The 18,953-nt window shown below is 37.1% G+C and overlaps 1 protein-coding gene across 1 annotated transcript in view; it reads right to left on the bottom strand.

Annotated features, from left to right (window-relative positions):
* Positions 1 to 451: 451 nt before the first annotated feature.
* Positions 452 to 18,953, bottom strand: part of LOC115213992 (transmembrane protein 53-like) — a 20,326-nt gene continuing 1,824 nt past the window's right edge. The window contains exon 2 of the mRNA XM_029783002.2: positions 452 to 1,916. Within this exon, the coding sequence (XP_029638862.1) occupies positions 1,026 to 1,916 (891 nt within the window). The 3' untranslated portion in view covers positions 452 to 1,025. The remainder of the gene's footprint in view (positions 1,917 to 18,953) is intronic.

Here is an 18,953-nt window from a genome sequence, read left to right as displayed (position 1 = left end):
CATATATAGAGACTGTTGAAGACCATAACCATCCAACATTTGGACACCACCAGTGGTCTTTTTTTCAAGTTTAGGGGCTTCAGTGCTTAGCACACTACTCCAGATTTAAGGACACAAGTGGAGGAAACACTGTGACAAGTGTTTGCCAAAAGCTGAAATGTTTATAACAATAACAATAATAAAAATGATTATAACAATATTAATAATAATAATCATATAATAATAATAATGATAATTGTTTCTAACATAGGCACAAGGCCAGAAATTTTAGGGAAAAGGGTTAGTCAATTAAATCTACCCCAGTACTTGACTGGTACTTTATTTTGTTGACCAGGAAGGACAAAAGATAAAATCATCCTTGGTGGAATTTAAACTCAGAATGGAAAGAGCTGTGACTAAATACCACAATGCATAATGTTTGATGCTCCAAAAATTCTTGTCATTACAATAATAATAATAAAAACAGTAATTTCTAAAAATGGTACAAAAGCCAGAAATGTTTTGAGAGGGTATTCATTTGATCAATTTTGGCCTTAGTATGTAAGTGGTACTTATTTTAAGAGTGAAAAATAAAAGTTCAACTTGGCAAGACTTGAACTCAGAATGTAAAGAGATGTAACTAAATATTATAAGGCATTTAATCTATCATTCTATGTTTCTGCCATCCATTGCCATTTGGTGTCCAATTGATATCTTTGTGTTTCAAAAGGAATATTATTAATATAATAATACTAATTGGGCCATGATTTAGAAACTGCTTGCAGTAGACAAGTGAGATAGCTGTCAAATGAATATTTCATAGAGATAATAATACATCTGAAGAACAAACATACTTTGTAAAGTACTATGTGATACCAGTAGAAAAAAAAAGTGTAAAATAAGTATTTTGTAAAGACTGATATATCTGTAGTACTAATACTTTGTAAAATCAATGTCATATCAACAGAATAAAGTACTTTGTAAATAAGTGATATTTTGTAAAGAATATCTTGAAGTGGTTGTTGAATAATCTAAGGAGAATAATATCAATGTAATGAAGTGGACGAACGAGCTGGTATATCATCTGCCTCATCAGTTTTACAATTGTCATTTGAATCACAGATTAGAGGCAAACGGTCCAAGAAAGTTAATAAAATCTCAATATATTCTTCAGGATATTTCTGCAAGTGGCTAACATGTTTGGTATCATTCCAAGACTTGTAAAGGACAGGAATTCCGTCATTTTCCCACAAAGATATAGTACTCTCAATCACTTCAGGGTTTGCAATAGAATCTTTATATGAATATAATAAGAGAGTAGGAATCCTTCGTGCATTTTGTATGAAAGCCTGGTTGGCTTTAGAAAAATGGTCAGACACAGATTTTTTGAAGATTTTCAAGTATTGGTTTAATAGATGGAAGATTAGTCTCTGAGAAAAATAATTTTTTCCAATATTTACTGACATACCATATGCCACTCGATCTTTATCTACTGGACTGTCAAAAACCTGACCAACAATACGTTTACCGAGAGCTGCAAGTTTCTTTGGTTCTTTATCCATTTTCACAAGCATTTCCCCATAAATGTAACCACCCACTGAGAATCCATGCACAATAATAGGTTTATTTATATAGTCTTCTTTTTCTAAAATACCAAAAATCTTTTCAACAAAACCTTGTGCTCGACTAGGTACAAGAACTTGTAGAGGGTTTACACTGATCTCTAACACATCAAAGCCTTTACTGCAGTAAATGTTGCTGTATTTCGTCAGATGGTGACTGCGAGCAAACATCCAGCCAAGCATTAACACAAGAGGAGGCCCGGATCCTTGAGCAGTGTGGAATGCTAAAGGAACTTTGGATTTCTTAAATTCTATATTTGTGTCAACTTTGTAGCCAGATATGAAACTCACCAATGTAGGCCGACATAGAAGCAGCTGGAAATAGAAAAACAAAAGAGTACATAAGTAAATTTAGCATGTCATATCATAATATTCTTATTTTGACATATGATTAAGCAACAAAATCTTTATTAGTTATGACAATATATATATCTGTGGAGGTGCAATGGACTCGTGATTGAAAGATTGCAGTTTCAATTCCCAGACCGGGCGTTGTGAGTGTTTATTGAGCAAAAACACCTAAAAGCTCCACGAGGCCCCAGCAGTGGGGTTGAACCCTCTGTATTCTTTCACCACAACTTTCTCACACTCTGTGTCATGCTGAATCTCCCTGAGAACTATGTTAAGGGTACACTTGTCTGTGGAGTGCTTCAGCCACTTGCACATTAATTTCAGGAGCAGGCTGTTCCGTTGATCGGATTAACTGGAACCCTCATCATCATAACCAACAGAGTGCCACGATACACAAACACACTATATAATATGTAAAATAATAGTTTTTAACAGCTGCACAAGTTCATAAATATGTGGAGAGGATCTCGTCAATTAAATTGATATCCATACTTGGCTGGCACTTTATTTTATTGACACCAGTGGAATTTTGAACTCTGAACATACATAGCCAGAACAAATAATACAAGGTATTTTGACTGTTACACTAACAATTCTGCCAGTCTCTTCCACAAAAAATTTGGCTAGAACATCAAACAAAATGCTTAGCAGTATTCTTTTGATGAAGGTAACAAGCTAGCAGAACCATTAGCATTGCTTATGTTCTAAGTTCAAATTCTGTCGGTCAACTTTGCTTTTCATACTTTTCAATATTATTGTTTGCCTTGTTGCATCACCAAACATTATCATTCTATTTATATGTGAAATAAACGGCTTAGAAATCATAAAAAACATGACAAAAATGACAATAAAATATTTCATTGCACTAATTAATTACATCTTTTTAATCAAGAACAGATTAGACAATGAAAACATATTCCCATTTCTTCCTCCTCCATTCAGAACTTGACAGATGTACAACCAAACCATAACAGAAAGAGTAAGAAGAATTAAAATATGAATAATTAATGATTAAAAGGATTAATGATTAATGATTAAAATATGAATGATCAAATGATTAATTTTTTTTTTTAAAAAAACATCCTGTAAAAACTGTATCAAGTGTTTTTTTGGAAAGACATCTTAAACAACTAATACTTTAAGTGCTTTTGGAAAACCATTTTGCAATACTGCTCTTTTAAGTGTCATCATTACAAAAGCAGTATTTAGGATTTTATGTTTTCCCATACTACCAACCCTATTTAGTGACCTTCAAATTTTGATACTTGTTTGAATTGTAGCAACCATAGTCATGTGACTTTTCTTTTATCATTATTGTTACGAGCAAAACGCACCCCCTCCCACCGTCTAATGGACGGTGCTGAGTTGTCAAACATTTAAACCAAAATTTCTCAAAACAACTTGTCTGATCATCCCATAGGCCTCCCCTTTGAGAAACACTGATTTAACCTAAATTTGAGACACCAGCAAAAGAAGAAATAAAGACAGACTTTCTTTCCATTCCAAAGAAAAACAATTTCCCACGGCTTTATCGATCGCATTCTCACCTGGAATTGATTTTTGTAATTTTTTCAAGACTTATACATGCCCTGATACCATCGGTATCTACATATCAAATTTGAGCACAATCGGATGGAGGATGCCCGAGATCCGAGAAGCACCACACAGACAGACAGAACAGATTTTATATAAGAGATTATTTGTTAGAAATACATTTGATCTGTCTGTGTTTAATCCCTTGATTATTCCCCTTATCAATCTACCTCTCTTCCTTCACTCTTTAGCACTTTGCCTCTTTTCTGACATCACTCCTGTTACTGCACCTTTTCTAGCTTGACTAATGAATTATGCTGACTGTTCTAACCATATTCATGTACTCCGCCTCCTCCACTACAATCACTCTACATTACCACCAATCATCATCATTCTCTTTCCCCTTCTGACTCCTTTTTGACATCTACCACTCTCACCTATCATAGGTCACCTCTATTGCTATACTCTCATTCTCTTTTACCACCATCAGCCTTTATTACTATCCCATTACATTGTTCATGCCAGTTTTCGGTCTGGTCTCTTTGCTAACCATCAACACAAAGCTATCACCGTCTCTCTTCTATTACTTCCTGTGCCCATTGTTATTATTCTGTGTTACACATTCATATCTATGTGTATCCCATCACTGCCACCATGTTATGTGTAGTTTCATTCTTGATGGGTGATAGACAACTCAAATGAAGGCATTGTTATTGTTTTACGTGTTTATTTGCTTTACATGTTACACGAACTGTCAACATTCAGCGTAGTAATACATATATACTTTAGACACAGTTCGTACTGTTTATTAACAAAATAGTGCCAAAAGTGGGGATGTATTCTACACATGTATACCTATGTATACACATTCTGCTTACTTATCTCACTCATTCAAATTCCTTGTATTCACTTGCTTGGTCACCACCACCACCGCAACCACCATTCTCCTTTTCTCTCTCTCTCCATTCACCCTCTCTCTTGGTCATATATTCTTTAAAAAGAAAAACAGTGACAATATAGACTAGAGAAGATTTCAGTCTTATATGGAACACGTAATAAGATCTCTGCTATTGCCATGATAAAATGCACTCGCTAGTTGACAGGTGATTGGAGATAATGCAAGAAGTTTGCTTCCAAAACATATGGACCTGAGTTCAGCCCCACTATGTGGCACTTTATGGACCAACTGAAGCTTTGTGAGTGGATTTGGCAGATGGAGACAGAAAGAGGCCCATAGCGTGCGTGTGTGTGTGTGTTACTGTCTCCTAGCCTTGATTAACTTCATAAGATAGCTGTAACCGAATGTCACTGTCATGCAAGTGGTGCCTTTCACACCCCAATCTTCCATGAAGACATACGTCTGGTCAAGTGAGGTTTGGCAACAGGAAGAGCATCCAGCTGTAGAAAATACACCTCAATAAAACTTCATCATACCTATGCAAGCATGGAAGAGTGGGTGTTAAAAGATGGCAATGAAAAATTATAATAGTGTAGACAGCTAAGACAGACAATCCAGATTGTATGGAAGAGGAAGGAATGGGAAAATGTTTTCATTGTCTAATCTGTTCTTGATTAAAAAGATGTAATTAATTAGTGCAATGAAATATTTTATTGTCATTTTGTCATGTTTTTTATGATTTCTAAGCTGTTTATTTCACATATAAATAGAATAATAATGTTTGGTGATGCAATAAGGCAAACAATAATATTGAAAAGTATGAAAAGCAAAGTTGACTGACAGAATTTGAACTTAGAACATAGGCAATGCTAATGGTTCTGCTAGCTTGTTACCTTTATCACATGCTCAGTTTCCTCTTTTTAAGTTCTGAATTCTAACCCCACTGGTACTGGCTTTATCTTTCATCCTCCTAGGGACAATAAAATAAATTCTAGCAAGACAGGTAACATACTGGGAGATGGAACCTGTTCTCCATTCCTTACAAAAACTGACCTGATGCCTAATGAAATTAAATCAATATTTATTACCAAAGGAAATCTCATAAATGATTCTTGTCAGTGACACACTTCATAAAAACATACTTCGTAAGTATAATAACAATAATTGTGACAGACTTAAAGTGCTAGCAATCAAATCAACATGTGATAGCAATAATTACAGACAAGTCCAAAGGATTTCCGGTTTTTTAAAGTCTATAATAGTTTCTGTTGCTATTTTAATAGGTCAATAGCTACAATATAGAATTTATATCTTAAAATTCAGGTCATTTAACTGTTGACATGCTTGAAATTAAGCTGGAAATGTGTTTAAAGAGGTGGATACTTTATGATGATGATGATGATGATGATGAAGATGATGACAACAGAAAAACAACCACTAGTCTGTGTTTGTTTATCTTAAGTCGATGCTGGTATAGGCTGGGTAGAAACAGATACATAATACTCAGGCCAAGGTCTGTAATAAGTTGATATATCTTAGTAAAGTTCAGTGTTCTAAAACATACACAACCCATGACTTTAATTTTTTGTTTCCTCTTTTCCTTGATATGTATTTATGTATCATCGTGGCCGTTGCCAGCGCCGCCCCGACTGGCCTCCGTGCCGGTGGCACATAAAAAGCACCATCCGATCATGGCCGTTGCCAGCTTTGCCTGGCCCCCGCACCACCTGACCGTGGCCGTTGCCAGCGCCGCCCTAACTGGCCTCCATGCCAGTGGCACGTAAAAAGCACCATCCGTCCGTGGCCGTTTGCCAACCCCGTCTGGCACCTGTGCTGGTGGCAAGTAAAAAGCACCCACTACACTCACAGAGTGGTTGACGTTAGGAAGGGCATTCAGCTGTAGAAACATTGCCAGATCAGACTGGGCCTGGTGCAGCCTTCTGGCTTCCCAGACCCCAGTTGAACCGTCCAACCCATGCTAGCATGGAAAGCGGACGCTAAATGATGAGGTGATGATGTATCATAAGCTGGCTCTGTTGAAACATGTAGTGCAGCAGAGGTGTTTTCCTTATGTTGTATTACAACCTGTGTGGAGTGGGGGTGCTTTCCTTACATTGTATTACAAGGGTAGGCAAGAATTATAGTTAACCATGAAAATGTCAGCATAAGGTTTATTTGTCTCAAAATAGCATTACTACACTATGCTAACTGATACTTGTGCCAATGAAGGAGTCTTCACATGTGGTTGTGCTTAGACCACAATGTCTTAACCCTTTTGTTACCATATTTCTGTCAAAACACACTGCCTTTTAAGTTCTAGAATAATGAAGAATTTAGAAAATAATTGTCATAATTAAGCTGATGTCTGGATAATAAATTGATATAAAATTTTGATGGAAGGTTTTAATTCAGATCACTTTAACTCTTTAGACTTCAGATTATTCTGTTAAATGTAATGCTTATTCATTCACATTGGTTTTAATTAATTGTGAATTATCGCAGTGTTTTGAGATTGCAATGACACGATTGTTTATTTTTAGAATGACATTGTAGAGTAGGTGTAAGAGGCCAGTTTGAACCTGGCCAGTTTGAACAAACAAAAAATAAAAGCAGATAGAATATTTGGGCTGGATATGGCTGGCTTGAATGCTAAAGGTTTAAAATAGAAAGTTTCTATTATAGAACTAGGAATGGTCAGTATCAAAAGGGAACAACACATTGCACAGTAATGACTGAGACACATTATATCTAAATAGCAACGAAGGCTTGCCTCTGTTTATTTTTGCTTGATCACATGTTGACCTTAAGTTAAACAATAATTGACACATATTTTATGAACCATCAACCCACATTTACTTGAAACAAGATTTTAAAATGAAATACAGAAGTAAAACAAATAATAACGAAGACAGAGAGCTTGTAATAATGTGAAAAAGAAAAGTTAATTAACCATAGCACTCAAACATTTTAATTTCTCTGTCAAATACAGTGAGCTCTTGCTACTTCGCGGTTCAACTATTGCGGATTTTAAAAATATATATATATATATGAACGCCTAAACTTTTTTCATTAAATCCATTAAAATATTAATAATAAATATTACTTCCTAGTCTAGGAACAACAAAACAAGCGTAAAATAGGAAAAAAGCATGTACAGGGATATTTAAACTTATGACGGGCTGTGATTGGTGCAATGGAGAGAGACAATGAATCACAGCTTTCTATTTAGTAATCTGGCCTGTGTAACAGTAACAATCTTTATTTTTTAAAATCTAAAGTGTTATTGCTTAACAGTTGTCCTTGTTATTAATAGACTACTGTAATGGGTGGGTTGTTAACAGTACGGGGAGGGTTTTAAAAGTCCAAATACTTGTTAAATAAATACTGTAAATATGGTGTCCCTATTTCGCGGATATTCAGTTATCACAGCCGGTCTTCGATCACTGTATAATGCTTATTTATTCACATTGTTTCGAATTAACCACACATTGTCTCATAGCTTCAAGATTTTATTGATGCGATTGTTTATTTTTAGAATGATATTGTAGGGTAGGTGAGAGAGGCTGGATATGGTCAGTTTGAACATAAGACAGGCAGAATATTTGTACCAGATATGGCTGGTTTAAACGCTTAAGAGTTAATATATTTCAGGCACAAAGGTCCCTCATCCTGCAAAGCTGATTCAAGCAGGAACTGCATAAACTTGTATTTCCAAGCAATTCACTTCTGACGATGGGCCTTTATGCCTGAAATATATAAACCTTTTAGCATTCAGATTATTCTGTCTAATGCTTATTTATTCACTCTGTTTTGAATTAATCATTCATTATTTTGCAGTTTTGAGATTTTCAAGATGAGACGGTTTATTTTTAGAACAACATTGTTGGGTTGGTGCGAGAGACCACATCTGGGTAGTTTGAACAAAAACAGAATATTTTGTGCTAAAGAGGTAAAGGTTGTTTCACAATCCCTTTTCATCAATAGCTGTCATCAATATTTGTTATTTTACTTGTGTATCACAACACTTCAAGCAAACCACAATACTCATCTTAAAAAAATAGAGTTCAATATTTAATTGACTCAACAAGCTGTGAATACAAACGTAAATGAATGGTATTCTAATATTTGGTTAACTGAAAAAAGTGAGTTTGAATATCTGTCCCAGCTGATATAGCAGTAGATCAGTTGATCATATATTATTACTAGTGCTACTCTGTGTATGTGGCTAAGATGCTTACATCACAATAGCACAGACTCCTTAGCTATAAACTGATTGTCAGTCCATGAGACAAGAGAATGTGAAAGTCTCCACATAGCTGCTTGACCTCCTAGAAATAACAATCAAATTTGCCTCAAACCACTGCCCATACCATAGAGCTTCCTAGATTTTTCACAAATCAAAATCAAATTCGACGACTGCTAGCGGGGTGCAAAGAGCACCATATGAGTGTGATTGTTGACAGAGCGGCTAACCAGCTTCCGTGCCAGTGGCATTTAAAAGGCACCATTTGAGCGTGATCGTTACCAGCATCGCCTTACTGGCACTCGAGTCCCGTGCTAGTAGGGTATTAAGAGCACCATCCGAGCATAATTGTTGCCAGAGCGGCTATCTGGCCTCCATGCCGGTGGCACATAAAAGACTCCATTCAAGCGTGATCTTTACCAGCATCGCCTTACTGGCACCTGTGCCGGTGGCATGTGTAAAAGATTCGAGCGAGGTTGTTGCCAGTACCGCCTGACTGGCACGTAAAAGCACCCACTACACTCTCAGAGTGGTTGACGTTAGGAAGGGCATCCAGCTGTAGAAACTCTGCCAGATCAAGATTGAAGCCTGGTGCAGCCATCTGGTTCGCCAGCCCTCAGTCATTCGTCCAACCCATGTTAGCATGGAAAGCGGACGTTAAACGATGACATGTTTTAAAAATGAAATTGTTTTGACACTTGAACTTTTATAGTAGTCCTTTTGTGGTAGATCCATTCTATCTCCTACTGGTTCACCTCTACTAATTTAGGTGTCAAAGACACCAAGTAGTGAAGTCTATTTTGTTACAAGTACTTAAGTCAAGTCTTCCTCCCTCCCATCAGTCACAGAGGCCTGGTAAAGTTTCATATGCATTTCTTTTTACTTCAAGCTAAAAGATTAAAAAGAAAAATTAAATATGACTCATCACAAGTGCTGGTGAAAAGAAAATCCAGTACGCCCTGAAATATTTGGTCATTTAAAAAATTTTGATTAACATTAGGAACATTTATACACCCATACCAGTCAGTGTTTCCTAATCTAGGTTCATCTTCGTTATCATGGTCAGTGGTCAGTAATGATGAATTGGATTCTTCCAAATTTAATTTTTCTGGTTCAAATCAATATGGTGCAATATGTTGGACTTCATCATTGGTGTCGTCAAAAGATGACTCTTCAAAAGACAAACGAAGGCCAATATGCACTGAAGAAGGGATGACATGCTCCCATCGCTTGTATGACCCATTTTGAAACTGGTGTATTGTGACATCATGCACCAATTTTGCTATTGGTAGCAAAACCAGAAGTTGTGATGATTGTTTGAGTGCAGGTGCTAGAATTGTTAACTTTAATGATGAATATCTCAATTAAGGCGGGTATGATTGAAATTCTTTTAATTGATTGGTTTTATTCATAACACCAACACATATTATGGGTTCCCAAATACTTTAAAACATAAGTATTGGGATTGATTTATTTGACTAAACACTTCAAGGCGGTGCCCCAGTATGGCCACAGTTCTAACATTGAAACAAGAAAAAGATGAAAATATATTTTCTAATTTTAATTCTGACTATTAACTATTATTCAAGTAAATTCAGAAGAACTTTGTATCCATTTTAAATATAATTTTGCTTCTTTCATTTTCTTTTTGGATATTGTCAGTCCACACTTAAATCACATATATTGCAGACATGTTGCAACAGAAAGCCTTCTGTATAGCATGAGGAAGTTGCTATCCAAGCCCTCAACACATTCTGAAAACATTAATTTATGTGAATTGCATAATAGTTTTTTTTGTCTGTCTGGTCACTAACACTTTCCTGAACATATTTCTTTAACACATAATCATCATCACCACTATCATCATCAGTTTAATGTCTGCTTTCTGTTTGGATGTGTCAAACAAGGTTACATTGAGGTACAGTTCTCTGTGGCCAGATGCCCTTCATGATGCCAACAACCACATATTTCCAAACATGACAAATTTCCTTGTTCACTGAACAGCAAGAAACCAAGACACTGTCACACAAAGAACAAGAAACAATTGATATTGTATGAACAAGCTTTTTGTTTACCAAGATCATACAACATGAAAATGAAGTGCCTTGTAACAAGAATTTGAATGCATTTTCAAACAGAAAAAAGTACATTAATTGAAAAAGCTCTTTCTTAGCTAGGATTTTATTATTAGATTGAACATATTTCTATAAAAAGAAATTTGATGTATTTTAATTCAAATACAGCCAGGCATCATTTGCAAGTACTACACTTTCATTGTTTTTGATACTTATGTAGTCACAGCTCCTAAAAATAGGCATAGGCACTCTCTAGGACTCCTCATTCTTAACCCCAGTATAACATCCAGGATGTGACAGATGGCAGACAAGATAAAGGACTGCACCAGCACTTGGCGGATACTCATTATAGTCGAGTAGATTGGAATAATGTGACATGAAGTACTTAGCTTAAGGACACAATGAATCACCTACCTGAATTGAACCTAGGATCTTACAATCAAGATATGAACACCCTAACCCTTAGGCCACATGCCTTTGTTATATTTAATTAAACAGACATGATGACTGAAATTAATTGGATGGGTAAATTTCCCAAAAGCCATTGTGTTGTCCCAAGAGCAAATTGCAAAACTGTACCTTATTAGTTTGCCTGACTGAGAAAAGAAAGTTCTACATTTATATCCTTTGTCTTTTAGCCAATACATGAGAACTTCAGTCAACAAATTTACCACCCGAAATGTTTGTGAACTGAAACTATTTTTCCCATAAAAAACACAGGAGAAAGCACAGTGAATTTGAGTAGGGATGTGCCAGGCATGATCCCAGGAATTTTTCAAAAGGAGGGCACAAGGTCAGAAGGGAATACAATTCCAGGCCCGAAAATTTTTGGGGAGGGAGCTAGTCAATTAGATTGACACCAGTACACAACTGGTACTTAATTTATCGACCCGAAAGGATGAAAGGCAACCTCAGTAGAATTCGAACTCAGACAATAAAGACAGACGGAATACCTATTTCTTCACTACCCACAAGGGGCTAAACACAGAGAGGACAAACAAGGACAGACAAACGGATTAAGTCGATTATATCGACCCCAGTGCTTAACTGGTACCTATTTAATTGGCCCCAAAAGGATGAAAGGCAAAAATCGACCTCGGCGGAATTTGAACTCAGAACGTAGCGGCAGATGAAATACTGCTAAGCATTTTGCCCAGCATGCTAACGTTTCTGCCAGCTTGCTGCCTTATCATTGAAATCTCAAAGCTACAGCATAATACATGATTAATTTTAGACATTATATTTGATAGAAAAATCTGAATGTTAAAAGGTTAAACATCATAATTATGGGGGTCCACGAGAATAAAATAATCAAAGGGGTAAAAAATGGTCGAGAACCCCCTAGGTTAGAGAATGAAACGAGACTACTATCAGCAATAGGATTACACCAAGTCAGACTACATTTCTAATGAGTGGTAGGTTGAACTCAGAACTTCCATACAAGAAAGTGACAAGTATGAAAACCAATACAAAAGATGTCTCTTTCCAAATCTTATTGACAGTTCATTGTGTGAACACAGTTTGAATCAGTCATGAGACCAATCAGCAGGCATGGTACATAGACTGAAATGTGATTCATCAACAAATATAGAGTACAGCTGACTTTTACTGAAAATTACTGGGATTGGTTAACCTAATATAATTAGCAGTGAATCTCTATCCCACTCTCCCTCTGTGATTGCCTGCACCTTTGACATAAATATCAAAAGCATTATCTGCTAGGGTACTTTCACCCTGTCTGACTTTCACAGAAATATCAAGATTAAATTAGAAGAATTGTAAGTTTCACTATATATTTCTTGGAAAGTGCATGTCTCTAGTTAGTGTACTACTGACCGGAATTTATATAAGTTTAATTGGCCAATGTTTAAATGGGATATATATATATATACTCTTATACTTGTTTTAGTCATTTGACTGTGGCCATGCTAGGGCACCACCTTAATATATATATACATATATATATATATATATATATATATATATATATATAGTTAATCCAAACAAGAAAGCACAAAAAAACACAACAACGCGAGGACGTGGAACAAATATAGTATTATTGGACGCTCAGGAAAGAAGGAGGGTTTAACGTTTCGAGCAGAGCTCTTCATCAGAAACATAGGAGAAGGAAAGATCCAGAGAAGGGAAGACAGAGGAAAAAAATCGCCAACGGTACACACGCGGTCACATTTTGAATATATATATATATATATATATATATATATATATAAGCAACAGGTGTGGCTGTGTGGTAAGGAGATTGGTTTCCAACCACATGGTTCTGGGTTCAGTCCTGTGTGGCACCTTGGTCAAGTGTCTTCTACTACAGCCTCAGACCGACTGAAGTCCTGTGAGTGGATTTGGTAAACGGAAACTGAAAGAAGCCTGTTGTGCATATATATATTTATGTGCGTGTCTTTGTGTCTGTCCCCCTCCCCCACGACCACTGCTTGACAACTGATGTTGGTGTGTTTATGACCCCGGAACTTACCAGTTTGGCAAAAGAGACCAATAGAATAAGTACTAGGCTTACAAAGAATAAGTCCTGGGGTTGATTTCTTTGACTAAAGGTGGTGCTCCAGCATGGCCGCAGTCAAATGACTGAAACATGTAAAAGAGTATATATGTGTGTATATATATATACATCCTTACTTTATTAGCGTTAGCTTGAGAGCTGAGGCCATGCTGCAGCACTCATCATTATTTTAACATATACTTTTCAACTTTTCCATGCTTGCATGGGTCAGATAGAATTCATTGAGGCTGATCTATTTCATGTACTGGAGGGTACCTGTGGAAAGTGCATGAATCATAAATATTTAGTTTAATTACTTAAGGTAATTAGCATTGAAAGGGATTAATTGAATAAAAGACATGTTACTTTTTATAAATAATAACATAACCCATGCCAGCATGGAAAACAAACGTTTATCGATGATGATGATGATGATGATATATATATATATATAGTTCCAGGTTCAGTCTCACTGATTGGCACCTTGGGCTTGGGCCAACCAAAGCCTTGTGAGTAGATTTGGAAGACAGAAACTGAAAGAAGCCCATCTGTGTTTGTCTGTGTATGTCTTTGCGTTGGTGTTTGAACTCCACCACCATCACTTGACAACCAGTGTTGGTGTGTTTACATCCCTGTAACTTAGCAGTTTGGCAAAAGAGGCTGATAGAATAAGTTTCATTTGACTAAAATCCTTCAAGGCAATGTCCCATTATGGTCACAGTTTAATGACTGAAACAAGTAAAAGATAAAGGATATATATATATATATATACACACACACACACAAAGTAATCACTTGATTATTGTGGGTGTTACGTTCCAAAACCCCTGTGATAAGTGAAAATCTGCGATGTTGAAACAGTACTGTACTGTATAATTTTTGAAACTATTTTTATAATTTGTATATGTTTATCTCTATATATATAAACGGCAAAATGTCTGTGTGTGTCCTTTATACAAATCCACAATTTTTCAGTTAGAGGGCTCTCACTTTGTATGGTCATTCAAAACTGTCCAAGGGTGGTCGCGCACATCTTTACATTTCCCCAGTCACCCTGCAAAGCCATTAAAAAATCAATAGAAGTGACTTTTTTGTGAATTTTCTATCCAAAACCCAATCAAAATGCCCGAAACTTGATACGCCAATTGAATGCCAGCTAGCTGTATGTGATTGGTCGGAGATTTGGACAGTACTCGCGTGTATGTGCGCATGCACACAGCTGTATATGCATGCACTAGCACTATGACTCGGCAACGCTGGGTCATAGTGCTAGTTTTATTATAAATGCAAAACAACACCACGGAGGAATCGATATAAGCTTAAACAATAAACCACCATAAGTGAACTGTAATATGGCAAAAGATTACTGCGTGTATATATATATATATATTCTGGTTTAGCCATAAGATGACATGATCCCACTGGCTGGGTGGACAGGCCGACATTTTATTGGATGGTCGTTGACTGTTCAGGAGTTCATCCGCCCTTTGATGGGTCTTATTTTTCCTCCCACAGGGTGTCCAACAACACCCTCCTCACCAAGCGAGCCTGGTGGGGTTGTCAGTTTAGTCACCGACAACCCGACCATGCAACAGGTTGTACTGGAATACATGTTACCAGTAGCACTCTAGAGCGACCTGACATATATATATATATATATATATATATATATATATGTGTGTGCGTGTGTGTGTATATATATATATACATACACACACATATATATATATATATACATACATACACACAAACATACATATATGTGCTTGATAACTGGTGTTGGCTTGTTTATGTCCCTGTAACTTAGCAGTGCTGCCAAAGAAACTTATAGTATAAGTAATGGTCTTTAAAAATAAGTAATGGAGTTGATTTGTTCTACTAAAACCCTTTAAGGTGATGTCCCAGCCATAGTCCAGGTAGTGAAACAAGTAAAAGATATAGTCTTTTATTGAATATATAACTTAAAATAATGTTTGCCTCAGGTAATTAACAATTAAACTGAACATTAATGATTTGTGCTTTTTCCACAGGTACCCACTAGTAAATGAAATAAATTCTGCATACAGTTGTAGTCGTGGGCAGTCACAATTGATCACACAGAGGCCAGCAATTCAGAAGCCATTTAAACATGGCAATTCGTTCAAGCACAAACATAATAATGTGATTTCTACATGTACATTACTGAAAAGACAAGACGGCACAACATAATAACAGGGACAATTTATAAGAAGAAACCATAAACCCAGTGCATCATTCCAAAGACTCTTGTTTATAATTTATGTAATTCCAATATTCCTGTGAAGGTGGTGGTTATAGAGACCACTGTAGGAACCATTTTTATCTATCTACTAACACTGCACTCCAGAACTTAATCCTAAACTCACCATACTAATTCCTCGTTGTCTATGGAAGATATACTTTGACAGTTGGAAGTATACCACGATGGGTCTCATTGCAAAGAAAACAACTTCTATGGTCCGGGCCAACTATCTTATCATTATTCTCACTTCAACATCTTTAAGGTCATGGAGACAACCATTGACAATGATGTTCTCTTGTCAACTGAAATCTCTCTCTCTCCCCAGTGACTACAAGTATAGCTTCCAAAGAACCAAATTCACTAGAGTTCTACATTCACCAGTGGGTGTTTGCTCTAACCCGTTTGATAACAATCAGTCAAAAACTGCTCCTGATCCTATCAATCAAACTTCCTGTTTTAACCCTTTCGTTACCAACCCGGCTGAAACCGACTCTGGCTCTGAGTACAAATGTCTTGTTTTCATAAGTTTTGAATTAAACTCTTCCACCAAACCTTAGTCACAATTTATGTTCCTAACACTAGCTGAATGATAAAGTTATTTTACTAAATTATTTGCTATATTTAAAGTAATTGAAAGAAACACAGAACATCTCAACAGAAATACGGTAACGAAAGGCTTAAAGTAACATAAACTAAAACTTTCCACTAAACTTTCATGTTAATTTATGTTCCAAACACCAGATAAATAATGACAAAGTTATTTTACTAAATTCTTCATCATATTCAAAACTAAATGAAACAATGGCTGTGTACTTCAACAAAAATATGGTTAACAAAAGGGTTAAGAAAAATTCAGTCATGGCAATATTGTAACATCAGATAGCAAAACCCTCAACAATGTCTGGCATGCAAATCTTTTATCAGAACTTCTTACATGTAGGCTTTACTGCTCTCATATCTCAGCTAATAAACATACTCATTTACTTGTTTCAGTCATTTGACAATAGCCATGCTGGAGCACCACCTTTAGTTGAGCAAATTGACCCCGGGACTTATTCTATTGGTCTCTTTTGCCGAACCGCTAAGTTACAGGGATGTAAACACACCAGCATTGGTTGTCAAGCAATGTTGGGAAGACAAACACACACACACACACATATACGATAGGCTTCTTACAGTTTCTGTCTACCAAATCCACTCACAAAGCTTTGATCAGCCTGAGGTTATAGCAGAAAACACTTGCCCAAAGTGCCACGCAGTGGGACTGAACCTGGAACCATGTGGTTGGTGAGCAAGCTACTTACCACACAACCACTCCTACGCCTATGAGTGATGCTTTGCAAGAGATCTCACATTTGGTTTGAATGCTGGATCTTACTATTTCTGTGGATCTTTCTTGACGCAAGCAGATCCAAACCAGAAAACATTTTAGTCTCCAACAGACACTGATACTACAAAACACAAGTGTGGCCCATAGTGGAGTACTGCTTCCACATGTGGAACAGTGCCTTTGCTACTATGCATACAGACATCTTGTAAAACATACAGAAAAGGGTCAATCAACTGATTAACATTCAATATGTTCCAGCCTCTGGTCTACAGGCATGCTGTGTGTTCTCTTTGTCCTTTCTATTGCTACTATAATGGCCTCTGTTGTGAAGGCGCATGGCATAGTGGTTGGGGCATTCGGCTCATGATTGTAAGGTCGTGAGTTCAATCCCTGGCGACGCGTTGTGTCCTTGAGCAAGACACTTTATTTCACGTTGCTCCAGTCCACTCAGCTGGCAAAAATGAGTAGTACCTGTATTTCAAAGAGCCAGCCTTGTCACACTCTGTGTCACACTGAATCTCCCTGAGAGCTACGTTAGGGGTACACATGTCTGTGGATTGCTCAGTCACTTGCACGTTAATTTCATGAGCAGGCTGTTCCGTTGATCGTATCAGCTGGGACCCTCGTCATCATAACCGACGGAGTGCTCCATAATGGCTCCTGTTACTTGGAACTGACTAGTCTCATACTTTCACCACTCAGGTACCCTTGAACTACTTGTCTCTCCACATCATGTCACACTTGTTGCACTCCTCCCTTTGACCCTGATCCAAACACTATATTCTGTTCTTCCTCCCTAGAACACCAATCCTCTGGCATCTTCTCCTCATTAATGTCTTTACTGCAGGAGTTGACTTGCAACAGTTTAAACACATTAACAGCAAGAAGGTCACCAGTCTTGGAGGGCCTTTAAAGTTCATAGTTTCTACCTGTTCCAAGACTGAGCAAGTAAATACACACACAAATGCATTAAAAAAAAAAAATGAAGGATCCCTCCCAAGACACAGGCACGTAAGGCTTGTTTTCTGGATCCCATGGCATGCCACATATACACCGGGATGAAATGCTAGTCTGTTGCAGGGTCACTCATTTTTGCCAGTTGAGTAGACAGGAGGAACGAGAAATGTAATGTTTTTGCTCAGTAACACTATAATATTGCAATCATAAATGCAACATCAGTGTGTGGAGGCGCAATGGCCCAGTGGTTAGGGTACCGGACACATGGTCGAAGGATCGCGGTTTCAATTGAGCAAAAACACCTAAAGTTCCGTGAGGCTCCAGCAGGGGGAGGGATCCCTGCTGTACTCTTTCGCCACAACTTTCTCTCACTCTTTCTTCTGTTGGCCTGCTCTCTTAGCCAGCGGGGTGGCGTCATTTGAAGGCTAAAAACAATGCAAAGCGCATTGTGACCAGCGATGTATAGCAACATCTGATAGCCTGGTCAGTCACGGTGATCACGATGATATATATATATATATATGTAAGAAGTTTACTTCTCAACTACGTGAATTCAGGTTTAGCTTCACTGCATGACACCTTGGGCAAGTATCTTCTACTATAACATTGGGTAAACCAAAAGCTTTGGGTATTAGAAACTGAAAGAAGCCCATTACTTTGTGTGTGTGTGCGAGTGCGTATGCGTGTTAGTGCATCTGCAAACGAGTTTCCCCGTCGTACAAGCGGTGCAATTCGTTTCCAATCTTCCATGAAAACGTATCCAGTCATGGGGTATTATTACCTTGTCTGAAAACAGGTGAGGGTTTGCGACAGAGACGATAACTGATTTTACTAAAACTGTCTAAACGAATTCTGTCTGATCCATGCAAGCATGGAAAAGTAGAGGTTAATCCGATATCTACCCATGAGTGTGTGTGTGTATACATACATACATATGTATGTATGTAAATAGGAATTTCAACCACGTTTCGTGGCGCTCCCCCCCCTCTCTCTCTCTCTCTCTCATATATATATATATATATATATATATATATATAGGTAGAAAACCACGAAACGTGGTTGGAATTCCTATTTACAATTCCTATATATATATCTCAGCGGCCGATTCATGCGTTTTAGGTGTCAATATAGTATCTAGTTCCAGTATCACGTTGTTCCTTATGGCATAAGGAACCTAAATCGCTGACATA

This window comes from Octopus sinensis, linkage group LG7 (assembly GCF_006345805.1).
Source record: "Octopus sinensis linkage group LG7, ASM634580v1, whole genome shotgun sequence".
Lineage (NCBI taxonomy): Eukaryota > Metazoa > Mollusca > Cephalopoda > Octopoda > Octopodidae > Octopus > Octopus sinensis.
The sequence above is the reverse complement of the archived record's forward strand: the minus strand, read 5'-3'. Positions and strand labels throughout refer to the sequence as shown.